At 41.3% G+C, this 21,710-nt stretch overlaps 1 protein-coding gene and 1 long non-coding RNA gene across 2 annotated transcripts; both read left to right on the top strand.

The window, feature by feature from the left end:
- The first annotated feature begins 1,112 nt into the window (after positions 1 to 1,112).
- LOC147152589 (uncharacterized) lies at positions 1,113 to 14,540 on the top strand. The gene is made up of 3 exons (XR_015089245.1): positions 1,113 to 1,261; positions 4,889 to 5,064; positions 13,525 to 14,540. It is a non-coding gene; the product is annotated as an uncharacterized LOC147152589 (long non-coding RNA).
- Positions 14,541 to 15,265: 725 nt separating this feature from the next.
- Positions 15,266 to 21,255, top strand: gpr157 (G protein-coupled receptor 157). Its single transcript, XM_086048834.1, has 4 exons — positions 15,266 to 15,801; positions 17,407 to 17,620; positions 18,822 to 19,016; positions 20,753 to 21,255. The coding sequence occupies exons 1-4, from the start codon at positions 15,425 to 15,427 to the stop codon at positions 20,969 to 20,971; spliced, it is 1,005 nt and encodes a 334-aa protein (XP_085904960.1). The 5' UTR covers positions 15,266 to 15,424; the 3' UTR covers positions 20,972 to 21,255.
- The last annotated feature ends 455 nt before the right edge of the window (positions 21,256 to 21,710 follow it).

The following is a 21,710-nucleotide window of genomic DNA, read 5'->3' as shown; positions in this document are numbered from 1 at the left end:
GAAAATTACAGCTGGCAACTGTTCACCGCACACTGAGAGATTAAGCACGGTGCAGTTACTGAAGTGCTGCAAAGGACAAACTGCGACACTGTATTGGGTTTTGAGGCTCTACATAAAATACTGTATCATAATTATTTTTTTTACTGAGCCACAAAAACATGGCATGATTGTCAAGAAGGAAGCAGATAGTTAGCCAAAAAGAGAAGAAACAGGCATCAATGAATGAAGTGCAGTGTGTTGACAACGATTGATCGCCCCAAGGACCCACTGCATTTCCGTAACAGATACTCACCACACTTTGCTTTCTAGCACACAGCTGCATATGGATTTATAAATATAGTTATTCCATCCATCCATTATCTGAACTTGTTCAAAATATACAGCACCCTCCATAATTATTGCCCTCCCTGGTTAAGATGTGTTAAAAGTCTTAAAATTAATTCCATTTTAATTACAGAAGCATACTCTCATACTGAAAATTGTTGCCATGGGCACAGAATCTAGCTCCTCCCATGGCCGTCTCAGCCCCCAGACCTCAACCCCATTGAAAACCTGTGGAGTGAGCTCAAGGGGAGAGTGCCCCTCTCCCCCCAAAAAACCCCGCATATTTTCTCTGTAATGTTGGATACATTTCAAATTGTATTTTTAGACATTTGACGAGGGAGATTCCACTGTCGTTGAATTTTTGCTTTCAAATTAAAGCTTTCAAGGATACGAAAGATTCCCGTGCACATCACAGGTGATACTCTATGTGGTGCGGTTTGAGTTCACTCGCTTTTATGGGATGGAAGAAGGCCTGTGAGTATCATTCACAGAGGTTTTTGCCGAGTGACGAAGAGCGCCAAAGGGGCTTGCAAAGGAGGACCAAGAGGAGAGAGAGAGTGAGAGAGCGAGAGAGAGAGAGAGAGGAGGTTGACCCTGGAGGTTGCGGTCCCCTTTAAAAGTCTCATCCCGCTTGGATACGCAGAGCTCATGCAGGATCTGCTGCGGCAGTAGGAGAACACTGCTGAGCTCTGCACTTTAGGCTGCCAGCAAGCGTGCAGAGGAGAGGGAGGGAGGGAGGGAGGGAGGGAGGGAAGGGAGTGGGGTGCTCGCAGGAGGAGGAGGAGGGAAAGAGAGAGAGTGCAAACAATGTCATTTTGTTCAGGAGGTAATGCTGCAGTCAACTTTGCAGCACCATGAGGGCACATCATCACACCAAGAGGCTGGCCGAAGTTTTCCTGCACCGTCGCTGCCGATGCGGCCCGACACTCGTCTACAGGTACACATTTGATTCCTCTCATATGCCGTATACTTGCACCCCCTCGTCCGTCATACACTTTCGAAACCGGCCATGCAGTTGCAGCAGTTGCTCTGAGTATGTGCATGCCTTATCATCGCATCACTTTCCGCCTCCTCTGCACCACCAGGCTGTAGTCGGCCAGATGGCTCGCCAGCCAGCCGGGCTCGTCTGTTCTCTCGTCCGTGTATAACGCACGGTACCGGCTTGAAATAGCAGCCAGCGTGCCTGCTGAAACAGCCCCCCCTTTGAAATAAGGAGCTCTTAAAAGCTAACCCAGAGAGTTGGGACTTTTAAGAGAGAACAATCTGTGTTTTCTACTTTTTGAAGGTATAGATTTGACAGTTTGAGCTGCTAAAAGGGATGCATGAGTGCTCAAAAGGCCGGTGAGAGAGTGAGGCTACAGCATCCTGCGTGGGACAGGGGAGCTGTGGTGCAGTCATGAAGTTTAGCGCTACAACTACTTTTCTTTAAAGACTGATCACATTATGCTTGCCGGCAGGAGTAATCATGTTTTTGGGATTGGGTTTGACTATAGAAATTTAAAAAAAGTGTCTAGTCTTCAAATTCACACTATACAAGTCGTTCTCCAAGAAACCCTGAATTGTCATTCACGTATGACAGTCCTTGAGAAGCCAAACTTGCAACATGCAGCTCTTTTTTCTGAGTGAGTCCTGTCAGCTCAGTATGACGGTCGACTGTGCTCCGAGTTCATATCAGGTAACTGTGCTAAGACCTTGGAAAGAGCCGTCAGGCAGTTCTGTGTGAAACGTACACTCCTCCGGAGAGATGTTTCCTTACTGCAGCAGGATGACATGAGTGAGGATGGGGTAGGCCAAAAAAAAAAAAAAAGCTAACTTTAGTATTATTTAAAAAAAAAAAGACCAAAAAAGATGGCTCAACACCACATCCGGTGCCTGACATCATCTAGGAACATCTGCAGTTTCCCCTGCTCATACTTCCAACAGAGACGGCTGCAAAGGAAATCTGCCGCACTCACCTGATATTCCTTGCACCCCCTCCCCCTTTCTCTTTTCCTTCCATCTCTACTTTCTAGTTTCTCTCAGAGGTACAGTAGCCCAGCACAGCGACTTACCGGCATGCTTTGCAGCCCTACAATTCTCCTCCATTCACCCCCTCCACCCCACCCCTTCTGAAAAAAGTATGCAGCACATGCACTCATCATCACCATCCTCCTCCTTGAGCAATTTGCCTGAGTGAGGAAGAGAGCAGCAGTGCAGCAATCCTGCAATGCCCTACAGCATCAGCTGACTTCCTGCAGTGCTGACACACACACACACACACACACACACGCACCCACACACGCACACACTGCAGGTAGACTACCTCGCTGTAAATGGGACCTTGCCTGAGTTTGTAGACAAGAGCTACACACATACACAATTATACACCCCCCCACCTTGGGATGGTGCATTGTCCCATTCCAGCACTCCAGTTGCGATGATGTAATCAATGCAGCAAGCTTTGAACTTGCTGGGTTCCTCTCTCCTTGCCCCCCCCCCCCCCCTACCCACCCCCGCAATGTCCCATCAAATACAATAAATAAATAATAACAATAGCAAGAAAGATTTCCCGTCATGCTTGTCCATGTTTTACCCAAGTGCAAACAGCCCACGCTTGCGTACATTTTGGAGCAACTGTGCGAAAGAAGTCAGAATTTTGCCAGTGCAGTGCTTTGCAGTATCACTGACTTCAATAAAAAAGCAGTGGACAAATGCATCCTTTTTTTCAGCACCATTTCCATTTGCCGTCAACATGGAAAAGACAAACCACAGTGCAGTGCTAAAAGTGCTTTCTGGGCACAAGATCAGTGACTTGGCTCTCCAAGTGATAAGGTCATCATCAGTCTGCTGCCTGATGCAGTGGAGAGAAACGTGCACTTGGCCTCTTCCAGGATGCTCAGGCAGCCAGGCTGAGCATATTGTAGCAGGTGAGTTTTGCTGAGCTGGTTCTTGCCGCTGCAACTGGAATCTGCCTAGTGATCAACTTCCACTACAGCAGTGATGAACCGGCTTCACCCTTCCTCCGAGGATGGGGGGGGGGGGGGGGGGGGATTGTACGCAAGCAGCGGAGCGGCACTGCATAATTAGCCCTCACGGACGCTGATGAATCTGCACATCTGATCGAGGCTTTGTGTGTCAGTAGGAAAAAAAAAAAAAGGCATGCGAGGCACATTTGGACACATCCGTATAATCCATATCTGTCATTGAGTAAGCTCTAATTGTAATCATGGGCCTTGTCTGAAACACCTGTATTTTAGGATGCTATATAATGAATTAGTATACTGCCTCATTATAGCTTTAATGGACTATTCATTTAGCGGTATGATAAAGAGTAATGTGGCTATTAGGAATGCAAATAAGTTATAATACACTGACCAAATTAACATTTTATAGGTCACTCATCGCAAGACACGCAACTTTAATTAAAAAAACAGTAACATTAAATTTGTAATTTAATCAAGTATAACTTGCATAGTTTTACTCCCTTATAGTGGGCGTGCGATGTCAATTTCAGTTTGACTTACTAAATTATGGTTGCATGCACTAAAAAAAAGGCTTTCAAATATACAGTAAGGTCCATAGTTTCGTTAAAGTGCAAAAAGTATAAGCGTGTACATTTACTGGTTGATTTGGTTTTATCTTAAAATGACAAGAAAGAAGCACAGGATTGTAAGATATTATGCTAAGAGATATTTATTACAACATATATTTTTTTTTAATTTGGAACAAAAAAGTTCAGAATCTTAATTGATTCTCTCTCAGTAGAGGCAATTCATTGTTGTAAATGGTGCAAAATATTTCCTTTTCACAAAATGGTCTAAAAAGTCTAAAAACAAGAATAATCTTCAAAAACAACAAGAAAATTGGCCTAATAGCATAATTGCCTAAGTAACTTTTTAATGTTTTTGAAAAGCAAGTACATCAATAAAAACGACAAATTAAGCAGGAGTCCAGTTGCTTCAATTCATTACGGTGAGCTGGATGGCTGAGCATCTACACAAAAGACAAAACACTTTTTTCTTTTTCTCTTTTTCAATATAGCAATCAAATAACGTTAGTATTTATTGATTATGTGACAATAAGTTAAAAAATGATTTAGACAGTTATGCTATTAGGCAAACAACATGTTTTTCATGAATATCTCAACACCTTAGTTTTTTGACACTTTCGTGTGTTATTTCCAAGTAAAAGATACCCATTCAACAGAAATCATTTTGCCACATTTGAACTGCGTCTGAATTATTTGGGCTTTGTTGTATATATTTACAATACTTTTACAATTAAATGATAGCATCAGAAAGTGTTTTATTCTAGCTGGTTAAATAAAAAACACAAAAAGGTCACTGCCCACAGGCAAACGGGAATTCTGTTTTATGGCCTGTCCAAAGCTCTTGATGTTGGCTTTCTGTAACAAATCACATCTTGTTGTTCAGACATGAAAAAAAAGCTAGCAATCATCTCAATATCCTGTGCAGCGACAAAAAGGTTCAAACTTTGCATGCAGGCCAACTCAAGCAGGCTGAGTCATGCTGGGCCTTTTGGACTACCCTCCCCTCACTGCTCTGCTCCTCCCCTTCTGGTCTAGGGAGCAGTCTGTGCACCCCTGCCGGCTGCTGTGCAGGAACATGCCTTGACTTGTTGCAGTGGCCAAGTGCAGCAGAGACAGAGAGACATAAGTGACTTTTGGTCAAAGCCTGCAGAACACCGACGGATGACTGGCTGGTACCAAACGTTGACTGAGGAGCTGCTTTACTGCCTTGGGTGAGTGTCTTATATTATGTTCCAGCTCTCCTGTCAATGCCCGGGGGTTAAATGTGACTGCTGAAAGGAGTAAAACGCACAAGTGAAACTCTTGGGAAGACTTGGGAAACGGGACGCTTAAAGTCCTCTCTTTCGCTTCAGCAAAGTACATGTAAGTTGATCGCTGCATAGGAATCTTGACCTGTGGTGCTGTTAGCGTTGCGAAAGCATCAGCGTCATGACGCTAAAATGACACCATGGAAACATCTCCAGGTTACTTGATGTTCACGCACCTTTTGTCATGGTTCTATTTGACATTAACAATTTCGATAAGCGGGTACAATTTCTAGTACAAGACGATTTCTAGGATGCTGAGCCCGTACCATATGGTGACATAAATCAGTACTGGTCGCTCATCGGTTCATAAGATTTGTCACTGCTGTAACATTTGGAAGATACACGACTATGACATTTTTAAAATAAACATATCGTCAATGTCCTGTAAAAAACACGTATGTCCAATTTTGTAAATAAAAAAAAATTAAAAAGTCACATTAATGGGATGTCTGTAACACGGAAACCCCATTCACATAAATGTAAAAAAATATATATATATTAAAAATGACAAGTGTTTTTCACGGTACGCGACGATATGCATGCCTGGGCCTCAGCAGGATTATACTTCACAGACGCCCATTTGCTGGCAATAAACGATAGACGGGAATCTTCGAAAATTTAACGGATTAAGTGTAGTCGGAAGCCCATTTTTTCTGTCTGTCATCATCTATCATATATTTTCACGGTGAGGCTTCAATGGCCTCGGCAAGGTTTCCTTTTCCCGTTGGCCGCGGTCGAGGCTTCTGGGTCCTAAAAGGAGATGTAGTACGGCCGCGGTGAGGGTTGCATGCCACAGTGAGTCTTTCGTTTCAAATATCGCTCAGCGGGGGCGGGGGTAGTGGAAGGTGGTCAAAGTTGGTAGACGGAAACGCAAACGGAAGCCCGTTTAAAATGATAGGCAGACCGGCCTATAGGCTATTACTATTTGTTCCGGACGGACAAAAAGGCCGATAAATGGACGGCGGAAGGGTACCCGGGTGCAGGGGGAAGGCGATAAACGGACCGGGAATTTTTGGTAAAATGCCCAACTCTGTGTATAGCTTTGTTTCAATGTTGACTGATGTGTTCCACTTGTATCACTGTAACTAGCAGACAACCAAAGTGCCGTATTTCAAAATTGAATTCTAATTTGTGCTTACTATTACATCATTGACAGAAATCAGAACAGATGATAGGATGTGAGGTCAGACGGTCAATATTTCCGAACAAAATGGCAGGTGTTTACTGATTATATTCAGTGTGCGCTAGTCCTATTTCTGAAGTAAAAAAATGGTTAACCCAACAACTTCTGCAGTTCAGGGCTAGCACACTGTGAATATGGCAATCAATAATTAACCCATTAAGGCCTAAAGCGCCTGGCTCAATGGGATTACTCTTGAAAACCTGAAGTTTACCCAGAAATTCAACACCTCCAAAATGATTAATATCTCAGCCCCTGTAGCAGACAGAAACATAATTCCAAAATAATTTGAGAACCTTAGAGTTTATTATTCTTGACTGTTTCAAACGAAGAGGTAAAAATAAAGTATCAGTGCATTAGAAGCACTACTTTTAATTTTTTTTAAATTGGGTGATAATTACCATCCTCTTTTCTGCTACAAAGACGTCAATATTCATTGCTACTAACATTGTCTACAAACATATATCTGAACCATAGATCATGTTCGACTGGTTCGACTAGTTTAAAGTCCACAATCGCGTCGTCTATACCACTGCCGTTTGTCATTTAAGAGCTCCCGCGACCGCGGCGCCCGCCATTATGTCTCAAAAGAATTCCCGAACATCCTCCGCGGGCTTACGACACCGTCACGTGTATATTCTGATGCATTTCATTGGTAAGAGACTGAGAATTAAATAATAAATAGAAAATGACGTATATGCTCTCCAGGCTTTAAGGGTAGAAAGACACAACAGCGCTCTCTAGTGGTAGAAACGCGGTTGTGAGCCCCCGTACTTTAACAGAATGTGATACGAGTAAATAAATACAAGTGAAACCAACTTACTTCCAATAAAGACTGCCTTCACGTACAAAAAAAAGAGAGTGTGACGAAGGCCATAACCAAGGATTCACAGAGTCAAGAGAAATAAATGCACTCTAGAAGCCTCATGGCAGGATAAGCTGCGTGAATCGTGTGCAGTATTGTACAAGAACATGGCACTGCAGTAAATAGCGATGTCATTGTTAGCCATAAGGTGATTAGATTTGTGGAATGGGATCGGATGAGGGAGCATGACTGTTGTTAGCCAAGAATGGAACAACCAAGTAACATACAGTGTAGGGATTAGCTTGAAGATAATGGCAAAGTGCCAAGTATTTGGTATGTTTCAGTAGGTAGCCCATAGGAAAAGCAAGAACCACGTTAATCATACAAGTCACAAGCAGAACATTGTCGAAAGCATCACACTGTCTGTGCACCCGTGCACTGTCTCCCCGAGCAAAGCTCCTTGTTCTGTTGGTCCGTAGTCATTGTAGCGACTTTGAGAGGTGGAGGTCGGCGTATTGCACTTTGAGTGCATATGCAGTAATCTGCAGTGCACTGTGTATTCCGACACCTTAATCAGGAGCAGACCATTGACTTTTTCAGGAAATGCGTGTACTGCGGTGAAATCTTCTGTGGGATCAGACTACATGGCATAACCTTGACTACTTCCGAGGACATCAATCACTAGGTTTACATGCACGTTTTAGCTCACGCTATATAGCTTGAGTAAGACATTAAATCGGGTGAATGCGTTGTCCCACTGCACCGGTGAAATGTGTGAATGAAATATACATCCCAGAGGTGATGGTGGGGGTTATGTCGGGGGTTGACCCCAAGGAATTTGCCTTTTTTTTTTTTTTTTTTGGCCATACTAGAATAAAGTGTAATTGCACATCTACTACAGTAGGTTGCAGTGGCGCTCTCACTGTCAGAATGTGCGCAGGGAGTATACGTGATGTTAACAAAGTTATTCAGATTTATATTTCTTATTGTATTCTTTAATGTTTATAAGGATACAATGTTTTGCAGAGGTACTTATAACTATTTTGGAGACTAAATCATATTATTTATAGTCGCGGCGGAGAGTCGGTGGTCATGAAATATTTTCTTCTTCCTACGGGGGCGCATAACAGAAAATAATTGAGAAGCACTGCCATAAAAGCAATGAGACAACCCATGTGTGCCAGATCTTTTCCTCATCACTGGTACGGAAGGCAAATTGTTTGCCTCCTCCGCTACTATAGATGGCGTTATACTCCCTTTGTACCGTTTTTTTTTCTCTTTTTTTTTTTTTTCCCAGTTGGCTTTTAAAATAAAAGTAGCCGTTTTTGAACTGCTACTAAGGTGAGGTCTGTACATTTATGTTTTTCCACTCCTTTTACAAATGACAATGAACATTATCCATTTGAAATTCTGGTATCTATTGAAAGTGAACTGTACAACGGCAGATATTGCATCCCTCTCGAATTTGGAAATTGTCTTCCCTGCGTACATGCTTCGATAGTTCAACTTCTCACCACAACAACTAAAAGGTACGTTAGCTCAACTATTTGAATTTGATTCTTTCAGTCAGATTAAGGTGTTGAACGTGTCTAAATCTGGTCTCAGTCAGAATAATCCAATAATTGTTGTGGGTCCAATGTCCAATACATACTTCCTGCTTTCAAGGACAAAAATTTAATTCGCTGCTTGGTGCCAACTGGTGCCAATGTAATGACACAATCTGTTTTACTTAATTCATCTGTCGGTGAATATAATATTATGGCTTGTCATTGTTTATGCGTGTTTGAAAGGGAAATCTGAAGTTCCACGGATGGTTACTGTGACTATAAGCACTGAGTTGCGGCACAGAGCATTACTTAAATGTCACACAGACACGAGTGGGCTTTCTTTTTATGACATGGTAGCAGTCTCCACAAATAAAATAAAGAGGGGCTACGGCAAGAGTGTCAGACTCAATTTTGTCGCGGGCCACATCGTACTTACGGTTTCCCTTGGAGGGCCGTTGACTCTGAACCCATATAAATGTATGATCGCCTTATATCATCACATATACACAAGAAATTGATGGATAACTGGATTAACTACTTTTTGAAATCAAAGACCAGTAAAATGTTTTTTTTTTTTCAACAATTTTTGAATTTATTTAAAAGGGGGGATTGGTAACAAAAATCTTGCAGTGTCTCATGTCTCAAGGTTGTTAAAAGTCAGTTGTGACTCAAAGCAGTCCTGAATTTGAAAGAAACAGGAAGTCGACACATGATTTGCCTTCTCGGGCCACATAAAATGATGTCACGGGCCAGATCTGGCCGCCGGGCCTTGAGTTTGACACCTGTGGTCTACGGCATAATGACCCTCAAGATACCATGATTATTTACCACTTTTTGCTTATAGACAAATGAAGCTGTTGAGCGCAAAATATCAACAGGCCTTGGATGTCCCGTAAGACCTCACTTTTACAATATGTAGGTATTATTACAATACCTACACATTTCTGACATTTTCCCCCTGTATGTATGTTCACTCAAAATGGCCTGTTTGCATTACTACAATAAGTAAATGAAAACTTTGTTAATTATCATAAATTAATTCTGAAACACTATCACTTCAGAATGAACTGGGTACCAGTTACAGTATATACTGTGCATACTAGGGGTTGAACAACTAGAGAGTTTTTGTAGTCGACGCTAATGAGATGAAAGTGGAGTCGAAGTTGATTAATCAATGACGTCATTGAAAGTTTTTCAGTACAGTTGGCCAGTCGCCAACCTTTTTTGCGCCGCAAATCAGTTTCACACAAGGACATACTTGGATGGACCAGCAGAGAAAAAAAGAAAAAACATGATTAAAGTAACAACTCACCCATTACGCTAAATGTAGTGTGGGAGTCATGCGCATGTTTTTTCTCTTTAACATTCGTAGCATAGCATGTCGTAAGACAAGATATCATGGCCGAGCAAAAAAATGTTCTTACTGTTTGTGTCTATTTAACTTTTACATACTTTGCCATGCTACTACTCTTATTTTTGATAAAATATTTCCACACGCGTATATCATTCTGCTTTATCCCGTAGTGCTATATGTTTTACAACAGTCAACACTGAGGTCAGTGTCGTGATATTGGTGTGTGTTATTTGATGGATAAAGTTCACGTTAGTCGTGCATTACTGGACATAACACTTTGGTGATGAAGATGGGGCTTCATTTCGTGCCACCGCCCTGAGACTTTGCCACCAGCCCCAACTGGTATGAATCCTTTAAGACTAGCGGTGATAAGACTAGCTAGCGAGGCTAATCGCTGTGCTCATCGGCAATCTTCACAGACCTGTGCGGACAGAAAAAGATTGTTGCCTTGTTTGCCGGACAATTTGCTGCTCTTAAGATAGTCTAGCAACAGCAGCTGAGAGGCAATTGGAAAGTACTCGATAAATTGGCAGAATGAAAGAACAGATGACAAAAATGTGATTAGCATTGAAATTGATTTCAAGCTTTAAATGTCGATTCGGAGCACGTCGAATCGAATAAGTAGTTGAAGCCCTGGTAGGCCTTTGTACTGTATATATGGGTCAATTTACTGAGGTAAAAAAAATATCAAGGGAAAGACTTCTAATTCCAATTTCTAGTTACAATAGAACACAATCATATTATGGGATTTATTTCGATTCTAGAACAATTTTCCCCATGAAATTAGGGCAAAACAAATAATCCATTCCAGGGTTAATTTTTTTTTTCTGCTGGCCCAAACTGAATTCTGTTTAGTTTTACTGAGTTCTTAGGTGAAATGCTGTCACTCCCGATGACAATTAGACCTCCAACTTTTTATGTGACTTTAGAGGGGTTAATTTCCCCCCCAAGATTTTTGTCCAGTTTTCATTTTGTACAAACGTAATGCTGTCTGAATATGGTTTTTCCACCGAATAGCCGCTAGACTAATAGCAAAACAATATTAAGAATGAACTTGTTTCACAGCTGACATGAATGTAGGTTATATGCAGTACCAAGGGGTTCGGGGCTTAAAGTGCTATTTGTTTCATGGGATCCAAAATCTGTGGTCTGATTAACGATGGGCTGTGTTGGATCAGCGCTCTGCTTATCTGAAGTCAAATTTAAAGTCATCTTGTGCAAATCGTGAAAAATTTCCATCATATGTCAAAGGCTAAAGAGAGTTAAGAATAGAATGACTAGTCAATTACTTTGCGTCTACAATCACCATCATTAGGTAAGAGAGTGTATCTGAATAGATGATAACAGGACTCCTGGTAGTGTAGTGGGTCAAACAGCTTACTTCCATGTAGCTGCCGTAGGATCATGTCCCACTCGATGCTCCCGTCACAATTGCCCGGCTATTGACTGGTGACCAATCCAGAGTGTAGACTGCCACTCCGCTGAGTCAGCGGGCATAGGCTGAACGAGTTAAGCGGTGCAGTACTAAATATGGATCTTGGAGCCTTTCTATGAAAAGTCACACACTAGTACAGTACATAAAAAACATTGTTACAGCGCAGCATGTCTCGCAAACGTCCAGCATGTTTGCGGATTTGCGATATCCGTTCCGACTTTTCTCATGATTTCTCACTGAAGTCTAATTACAACATATTTAGTACAATCTTCCCCGTAGGGATCGTGCCAAAAGCCCTGCTGCGAGTATCGAAAATTGAATTGCAATTTTTCTGACAGATACTGTATTGCAATTTTGATTCAATTCACAATTTCTTCAAATTAAGCTTCGGTTCAATATTCACTATGTACAGTAAGATTTACAAACATGACATAAAATTACATCATACCATTAAAACCTTAAAAGGTATTACTGTAATAATGCACGGACATTTAAGAGCCTGTGGGATCGACGCAGTCCTTTTTCAAGGTTGCTTGCTTACATGTATAAATATGCAATTACGTTTAGTGTATGCAAATGTAATATATATATATTTTTTTAACCAAAAATGTTTATATTTTTGTGATGCACTTTTCCGCTGTACATAAATGCAATATTATATAATATGTTTTTCCTTTATTTTTATGAGAGACTTAACTGCTTCAAACTGAGACAGATGGTTAGCAAGGGTTGGCCTGAAATGCATATCATGGTATTAATTGAATCCCTTCAAAGTAACGGTGAGTGTAAAAGAGTAAAAATCATAATGGAAGTATTTCTGAATGGGTTATTTAAATGTGAAAGATAAATAGTTCCAGTTAAAAGGGTCAGAACGTATACAATTTATTGTTCGGCCTCTTTTCATTAAAATTTTGCATTTTCATGTAACCATGTCTGCTTTATTCGTCATGGCTGAGATCAGCCCGAACCGATTCATTTCTTGTTTTCGAGCGTGTGCTAGCTGTTGTCTTATTTAATTTCTAGATATACACTAATTGTAATACTAATTTGCTGTTAATAGCTGATAGCTCTCCACCCTAACGTGGTTCTGGACATCCAACTGCTGTTTTATTGCTCAGTGCTCACTCACTGTGCAGACGGTGTTATTGTCCCGGGAAGTCTTGTTTGAAAGAATACCTCAACCCTAAGCAGATGTTCTGTTATTGTACTGTACACTCAGTGTGTGCCGGGAGGACGTGTTGGACATCTAACAGCGGGTCGGCGTCAATTCACTCGTACACGACCAAACCTTGCGCAATTCTTTCTGACGTAAAATGAGGTGAAAACTGTCCGAGCGCCAGTCAAGGCATGACTTTCCAGTTACACAACCAGAGACGCATCATATGATAGATAGCAGAGTCTTGAAGCTTATTTAAGACATATTTGCCTTCCTCACTCTGAAGATTATTTAAGACATATTTTCATTCCTCACTCATCTCAGTTGACCTTACAGCGGACGACCGCAGAGTGCTCACTCGTGTCCATGTTGTCCTGTCAGCAAGCTGGGTCCACAGGGAGAGGACCATATAGAATGGTCCAACAGCCAAAAATAGCATTGCAGAGATCGCGAGGAGACTTTTAACTGATATCCCTTCTGTAGACTACAATCAAGAATTTGCTTTACACGAGTAGAGCAGAAATACGAACACAGCGCTACGAATGGAGGTAAATCAATCGGAGCATTTTGATGCAAAATCATGAGTCATGATACAAAGTCTATTCTTGGATTTGCGGGGGGCTGGGTGGACGGGGGGCTGTTGCTCAACTTGTGCAAATCAAAGTGATCCTGCACACCAGGCAAGATGAGAAATGGGGGAAATCAAGAATCTATTTGGGAATACGCTTTGGTCACTTTGAGCAGCCATGTGGAGTTAGACTCATCAGTTACGTAAGCCAGAAGGATGCATTTTAGCACTCATTGAATTTTTTGGAATCAGGTAATACTATACCTACATTGTGCCTGTTTTCACATGGAACACTGATCATCTTCTATTTCTCTTCTAGAGCTCACCAGACCTAAAAAAAAAGTGTGAGGGTTCAAGATGCCACACTCGAGGTGGACGATGGCAGTAAGCACCAGCTGGCGGGAGCAGGTACACGGCTGCTGTGGGTGTTTCTCTGGCAGTGTCTTAGCTGGTTGTTGTGAGGAGTGAGAACGAAGCAATCAGCAAGTATACTGCCGCAGAAATTCTTTGCAATAAAAGTCCTCGGCACCGGCGTTGACAAATGGAGGGGGAAACTTTATGCTGCCTTGTATCGACCAACTGGTTTTAGTTGCCATGTGAAGACAAAGTAGAAATAAACAAACGACGAACAGAAGTTCCCAATTCAAGATTCTGTTGGTCCAAGGCCTCATGTTGTAGTTTGTAAAAAGCCCTCTGCTGTCATCTGGTGGCTAAAACAAACTCCCAGCATTAAACCAAAGTGGCTAGACAATGACTTGTGTTGATGTGCCTGAAATCAATTTTCATAATAAATGCATTAATTCAGTTGCAACGTTTTAATTTAAACATTTTAATGATTTACTTAGTTAGTCTCAACATTATGTTCACTTGCTAGATCTACTGAGATCCAATACAAGAGCTGTATGTTAAAATCAGCTATACCAAATTAATTATACTCCATTATGGTTGACAGTCCCAGAAATGTTAATTTAACCAAATGTCCAGTACTGTGGTTGTACATTTGAGTAGTGTATAATGTTCTGCATCATAAAGTTACTTCATTTGGTTACATGAGTGTTAAAAAAAAAGTATTGAACAGCTCAGTGGGATGCAATACAGTTTTACACCATAGCAAAATGCAACCAGAACACCACAACCATTAACACTTTAAATCAATACCTCAGTGTCATACGTGTCACAATTGAGCATTATTATCTTTGTTAACAGATTATTTGATACAGCTCTTGTATTGGATATCATATGGTGCAAGTGGTCATGTAGTGTGGCTGGCCAGTTGACAGTCAATTGCTCATTCATTATGTGTACTGTGAACTGAATTAAATATGATAGAAACAATTCACATCCGATGTTTTTCTTGTTCAAACGCACATTGTAAGGTTATTGACAAACATGATGCAAGTAAGACAAAATTGTTTACCCAACCAAAAAAAAAAAAAAAAAAAAAGTCACGCAAGGAAGGTTGAAAGCAGCCAGGTTGGCCGTCTCTGCCGATGAGGTGTACCTTATTTTCGGACCCAGCCTGCGAATTTGGACACAGCTACTGAGTAATTTGTGAAACTCTTCTTTGTGCGTCTCTATTTCTGTATTCCCTGTCCCCTGGTGGCCAAGGTGCGCACACCAGAACGAGCACAACATTGGATTTTTCTATTCATTTCAATGGGGGAAAGATTTGAGATGCAAGTGTTTGGAGTTGCAAGCGCGGTCATTGAATGAATTAAACTCCAAAATCAAGGCACCACTCTATTATTGCCTGACAAACAGTATGTTTATCTAAACTGTCATATTGGTTTTAGCATGAAGGTGAAGAATGCCACAGAGGTCTTCATCCTTTGATTTTTCTGTCCTTGGGCGGTGGAGGCACTACAGGGCTTTGGTGTTTTTCCACATACTGCTGGAGAATTTAGTTTTTGGATTACACATTGCTACATAACCATTTGAAATCCAGGGTTCAAATCCGGCAGCCCAAAATAGCCTCGAGTGTGCCGCTAACCGGCTGCTGTGACCTGACCACAGCTTCAAGAGGAAGGAAGGGGAAGAAGGGGAAGAGGTAGTGGGTGGGAGGGAAAGAAGGAAGGTGACTTAAAACGCACTTAACTTCGCGGCCTTCTTTAAGTAAAGCGGACACATAAAGCTCCATCATTCGCCTTAAAGTTAACAGTGTCGTGTTTAGCAATTATGCAGCGCGTGTAGTGAAGAGGAAACAAGAAAGAAAGAAAGACATGGCAGCACACAACCAGACAGTTGTGTACTTGTCCGAGCAGGTGGTAGTGTTATGTTCGTGCGCCATGTCGTTTGTGGGCTCGTCGCTCATTATCGTCACTTACATTAGTTTGGCGGATTTGAGGACCACTCCACGCAAACTGCTCCTCTTCCTCTCGGTGGCCGACTGGCTCTCCGCGGTCTCGTACGCCTTCGGAGTGTGGAGAGTGTTCGACTCCGACTCGCCGGACTGCATCGCTCAAGGAGCGATATCCACCTTCGCCAACACCAGCTCCTTTTTCTGGACGGTGGCCATCGCCGTCTACTTGTATGTGCTCATAGTACAGTCCAGTCAGAGGGCTGCTGACAGTTTGGTGCTGGTCTTCCATTTGATCAGGTAGGTCAGATCAAAATCCGCTACTATCTTATCTTTACGACGCCCTGAGGAATCTTGGGATACATAAACTACTTTTTCCATTCATATTATTATTAACAAAGAGGATAATACAAGTGTGGTTACAAAATGTAAAGAAAAAAAGACATTTATAATGAAAGAAATGACAAAGGGATTCTTATATGAAGAAAAACAAACAATACATGAACATGCATCTAAAACAGAAACACTTTCCATTTGCATTCACACACGGAAGAGCAAAGGCAAGGAATTAAGATTTTTTTTTTTAAAATATCGAGCAATATCTGCACTTAATTTCCCATTATATTTTCTTATTTCAATTTTCTTAGGGCAAAAAAAAAAAATCATTTTAACGTCAGTAATAAATCCCGAGAGGTGGTCTTACTCTTTCTCCATTTGGCACTAATGTGCATGGTATTTACTATTTACCCATCAATCAAATCATGTTCATCAAATCTGAAACAGAAAACTCCAGTCGTCCATAAACAAAATCTGACATCAAATTATGGAACTTTATCAATTCTTAATGGCAGATTTTTTTGGGGTGGGGGTGCAGTTCAGAAGCGTTGAGGGATACAGTAATCCAAAGAAAAAACAAATGATCCAAAATTTAACCTTCATTATGGCAGAAGAGCTATCAGTTATTCAAATTAAATGTTTTCTTAAGAAAATTTGCCATATTATTGACTTTATAATATAAAATTTTAAATGACACATAATCTACTGCTGCTAGGCAGTGGTGGCAAAAATGCTAACATTTGGTTCTGAGGAAACATGCTCTTTTATTAATTTGCAGACTTGTCATACCATGTGGCCCGCGACAAAAATGAGTTTGACACCCCTGTGACCTAACCCTTACATTCCTTTCAGGTTTTGGGCAGGATTGCAACCTTTTCACCACCATTTGATGAGTATATAGCATAAGAGTGTGATTTTGTACACCACATTGTATGTTCTTTTAAAAAATATACCATCATAATCTATAAAGTAATTTAACAGTCACCGTGTGAGTACAGCGAACCACATGTTTAATCATTAATAATACGATGTGCAACAGTGAGTACTTCAATTGTAAACCTTCATTTATGTGCTGTGTGTATAAATACACTGTAAAGAGAGGAAGCAACTTCGTGTTGGTGTATAAATTAAGATAAGTCAAGAATTGTGCGTATCACAATCACATGCTCACCCCATGTGAATATTCGAGCTTTGTTGAGACAAATTCTTAGGCGGTCCATTGCATTTGGGGTATCACAACAGAGCTATTCATCCGCTTGTTTGAGCAGCACATACAGCCTAGCCCCTGGCAAGGTACTATTAAAAACAGTTTGTCATTCTGACACGGAAATATTTATTTTTAGCTGTTAGAGACAAAACTTTGAAACATTTTGTTTATATTTGACATACTGACAACAACTACCACACAATATGTATGAACCAGGTGCCCGGCGCTCAGAAAGTCTTTAACGTGGTGTTGCATGTAATTGGCTATTGAACCCACACAGCATTTAAAAATGGCAAAACATTTTTTAAAGCGATGATGTCATTCTCTAACGCTTCTCTTTTTAACGCTTCTTTGTTGTCTAGCTGGGGGGTTCCTCTGGCTATCACAGTTGCAGCCGTGTGCCTCAACAAGATTGGCTACACTGCGTCAGAGGTGTCAGTGGGCTGGTGCTGGGTCAGAATCCACACACCTGACCGTGTCCTGTGGATGCTGCTGACTGGAAAGATTTGGGAATTCTTGGCCTACCTCATCCTCCCCATCCTCTACATCCTCATCAAGAGACACATCCACACAGCGGTGAGGAACCCAGGGGTAGCTCAACAATGTAGTGTTACTCATAGGGTTGAATGGTATACTTGGACTAAAGAAGTGATAGCTTTCCGTCAAAATGAAAAGATACCACATATTTTTAGTACCGTTGCAGTTCGGCAGATTACGAACATTTCTCCCAAAAAAGTGGCTAAGTACTTGCTTCAAGCTGTTTATAAGGCACTCCTGTCAATAATGTTCTGCATTTGTATGTGGAAAGAACGAAAGCCAGACAAGCATCCTGTGGACACGGACGTATGTATGAACGGACTATCAATAGCCCCCTTGTGGCCGAAGCCAGAGGGCAGCCATCTTGCATTGCTTCTGTTACTAACCACTTGCGTCAAATTTTCACTGAAAACACTGTTAACTATATAGAGTCAGGAGCGCCTCTCAAAGAATGCACTTCACTGTTTGCATCAACCATTCAGAGTTCACCTCAGCATTGTGAATTGTGACTGGCAGAGGTTAGGTTGACATTGTGCAGTGAATTTTGTCCCAATGGACTTTGCTTTCATTTCATTGCTCATGGTTCTGACAACCTGATTCAGACGAATCATTAAGTAGCGGTGTCATTTTTGGGAAATCAATTTCTTCTGGTTAAGCAGGCTGAGCAAGTGGCAATGTAAGATGGCCGCCAGTGGCTTCACTTTTCCCGACGGGGAGTAAGCAGCATTGTTAGTCCATGCATATACACGTCCGTGGCTGTGGGAAACTGAGGCATACTTTATTCAGCTTTCAAGGCCCAGACACACAAAAACAGTACGGCAAGGGTGGAGGAACATTACTTGAAGTAGATATAGATGACAAAAATGTAATCCGCAAAATGCTACATATTGTACAATGCTGTGAAGCACCAATATGTTCTACCAAACTACATAATTTTGTTTGGGGCATAAACGTACCAACCATACTGTATGTATGTAATAATTTCATTTAATATACTCCACCACCGACTATTTTGAATGATTGGATAAATATCATTTAGTTCCCTGGTTTTATCCTCTTTGGATTCCAGTGTTTTTACTGATGATCTTGGTTTTTGCCGTGATATCGTTTCAGTAACAGTATCGGGGTACATTATGCTGGTATAATATCGAAGTCTGAGTTTTGGTATCGTAACAACACAAGTTACTGAGTTTCTAAAAGTCAATAATTTCCTGTTATCTTCCTTTGATACTGCACGCAGCATGCAGCCCTTTCCGAGTACCGTCCACTCTTGGCAAATAGGACGCCATCGCACTCCTTCTCCTCCATGGCGGACATGAAGCTGACTCTCATCCCTATTATCTTCATCATGTTACGCATTTGGAGCACAATACGCTTCATTCTGTTGCTGGTTGGATCCCCGGCAAGACAGAACCCTGTACTGGTGGTGCTACATGTGAGTGGAGTGGAGTGGAGATGACGTTTCAATAATTCTGTTGCCATACAGCTACAATTTATTGCTCAGTTGCATGTTGGCATGTTCTCTTCTAGCCACAATTTCCCACTTCCCTTTCCATTAATTAGTTCAGAATTTTCTTTTGTTTGCGACTGAAGCTGTCATTCCACAGTACGGTAACCGAACCCTGCTGAAAATAACTAAAAAAAACTGTGAGAAATTGACATCCCCTACAATTCCCTCTACTAATAATTTAAACTAAATATGCCATAAAATTTTGATCCAAAATCAGATTAGTATCATTTCATTATCTTTAAAAGTGAATGGATTCAAAATGATTTAACTACAAGAAAAATGAATGTAACTTTTTTTGTTCAATACATTTGAATTGAAATTATTAAGTACAGTTTTCATTTCCTTACGTTTAAACATACTGTTAATGTTCAAACAGAGCATATTAGGCCCACCGCAAACTGAGCGATCTGCCCAAAAATGAATTATTTGAACAACCACCCCAGAAAAATAGTTCGCGAATTGCTGGTGCACACTATTGCCCTGTGATTGTCAAGCAATGATGAGACCTCTGTCATTTGTTAGCTTGCACTTGTCGACCTTAGAGCAAAAACATGACGTCATTAAATAATAAATAAATTGGCAAAATAGGCTACGACATCACGGATTTGGCATAAAATGCTAAACGTCTGCTGATCCGATTCAGCAGATCAGATCTGTGTAAAGTCTATTGAAAACCATTGCTCACTGAACACTGAGTAAATTGAACCAGATTGTGACAAGTGGATGTTAAATGTAGACCTTTAGGCCCCTATTTGGTAGACTGGCGCTCGTGCGCTCGGTGTAAAAACGGGCGTTCCGGCACACAGAGTCGTGATTTTCGTGATGGGGCAATGGTCTAGTTTAGCGTGTTTGTGAATTTGGTAAAGGTGCTCCGCCTCACTGGCCGTTACTGCTGCGCCCCCTGGTGCATCTGCAAATTTGGTGACAAAAACTAGACTAGATTTTAGACTCTCAAAAAACAGGTCCAACTCGTGGCACAGATGGTCTAATGTGATTTTGATGTATTTGATCGAGGCACAGGCAGACAAATTTGGAGCTCCGCGGATGTGTATGGTGGACGTCCTCGTATTTCATTCATAAATATGACACCATCTTGGGACAATGCCTCTAAATCATTGTCGAAATCAATTCATTGAATCAGTTATAATGATTAGCATCTTAAAAATATTTTAATAGCACCCCCGTCACTATTGGAGGGGTGTGTGTCCACACTCGGACGCACAATCAGGTGTGCAAGTCGGTCTCCAATTACCCACGTCACATGCACAGGCACAATGTAGCACAGGCTACATTATCCACAAGGAGAGATCTTGCAGTTAACTGCCAATGTCATCCACGGATCCCAGCGAGTCTATTCCTGTTTGCACAATGTCAAGCATGTGGTACTCGTGCGTACCATGACTCCGACCACCCTGATTTTGATGCAAATGAGGCCACTAGGATTGGCCGAGAAAAGAGTACTTCCATCTCACAACGCCACACAAAGGCCCAATACCCTGTTACGCCCAATTTTACCCATGTAAAGTCTAGCAAAACACCAAATGAAATAAAATCCTACCCATGCGAGTTAGACTGCGCCGGCCGGAAAATGGAAACTGTTTAAAATTGTTCAACTTTTCATAAATGTTTTTTTGTGTATGTCTTGTGTGGTACCACAACAGGGTATTGGCAACACTTCGCAGGGAGCAGCCAACTGCATCATGTTTGTATTATTCACCGCACCTGTCCGCATACGGCTCTTCGCTTCGCTTTGCTGCTGCCGTGCGGGCTCATTGGAGAGGCAGAAAGCACAGGACCACACTCACGGCCTGTCTCCAGGACCTCACACCTCGAATCAGAGAGAAGTAGACTTCACAAGTGATACCCACACTGACAGGTGATGCTCGATTGAACAAAAGGTGGACTTACTTGAACAAATGTGTTACATCCATATGTTGGGAAATTTACAGTTCCCAGCACATAACGTGGCGTCATAAAAAGCATCTCACTTTGGTGAGATGGTGGTGTCACTCACTCAAAGATGAATGAATTGATCACGTGGCGCGTGGACTCAATTTATCATACGTATGATTCATATTCAGTTTCCTCAAGTATTTTTGGGCGACGGAAAACGTGTAAAAGCTCTTGGCTATGTCGTAGAAATAAACAGGATTACCATTCTGTGCCTTCATTGCCGCTGTTATTGAATTTAATCATGTGCATCATGTATCATATGATATTTTGAAAGAAAGTGGACACAATAAACTCGCTCAATGTAACTTGTCACGCTCTAGTCACTGTTCCTTTGTGTTGCCAAACAATAGTCATTCAAAAGAAGTAAATTGGATACAATAGAGCCTCCAAAGTGGGTCATAATCTGATCCGTGATGTTGGTTGGCTTCCAAATTAATTCAAAACAACTTTTCTTGCAAGAAATCACACATCAAATAATGTTTCATGCTACAATTGTCACAATCTTTGCAACTTTATTTACAATACACCTTACAAATACAGTGAACTCCCGCTATTTGTTTGTTTTCTGTTGAACCTATCTACAGCTGTTTACTGAAAAACTTTTTCTTTTTTTTTTTTTTGTGCTCGTTATAAAGATCTAACGTGAGATGGCACAAGTTTATGACA

This window comes from Filicampus tigris, chromosome 1, assembly GCF_054856515.1.
Source record: "Filicampus tigris isolate MCC_2025a chromosome 1, RoL_Ftig_1.0, whole genome shotgun sequence".
Taxonomy (NCBI): domain Eukaryota; kingdom Metazoa; phylum Chordata; class Actinopteri; order Syngnathiformes; family Syngnathidae; genus Filicampus; species Filicampus tigris.
The sequence above is the reverse complement of the archived record's forward strand: the minus strand, read 5'-3'. Positions and strand labels throughout refer to the sequence as shown.

Excerpts from the sequence above, each read along its gene's own strand:
- gpr157 (XM_086048834.1), top strand. The coding sequence starts at position 15,425 with ATGGCAGCACACAACCAGACAGTTGTGTACTTGTCCGAGCAGGTGGTA. Across the intron at positions 15,802-17,406 it reads CTGGTCTTCCATTTGATCAG|CTGGGGGGTTCCTCTGGCTA; the intron begins GTAGGTCAGATC and ends TTTGTTGTCTAG. Across the intron at positions 19,017-20,752 it reads CTGTACTGGTGGTGCTACAT|GGTATTGGCAACACTTCGCA; the intron begins GTGAGTGGAGTG and ends GTACCACAACAG.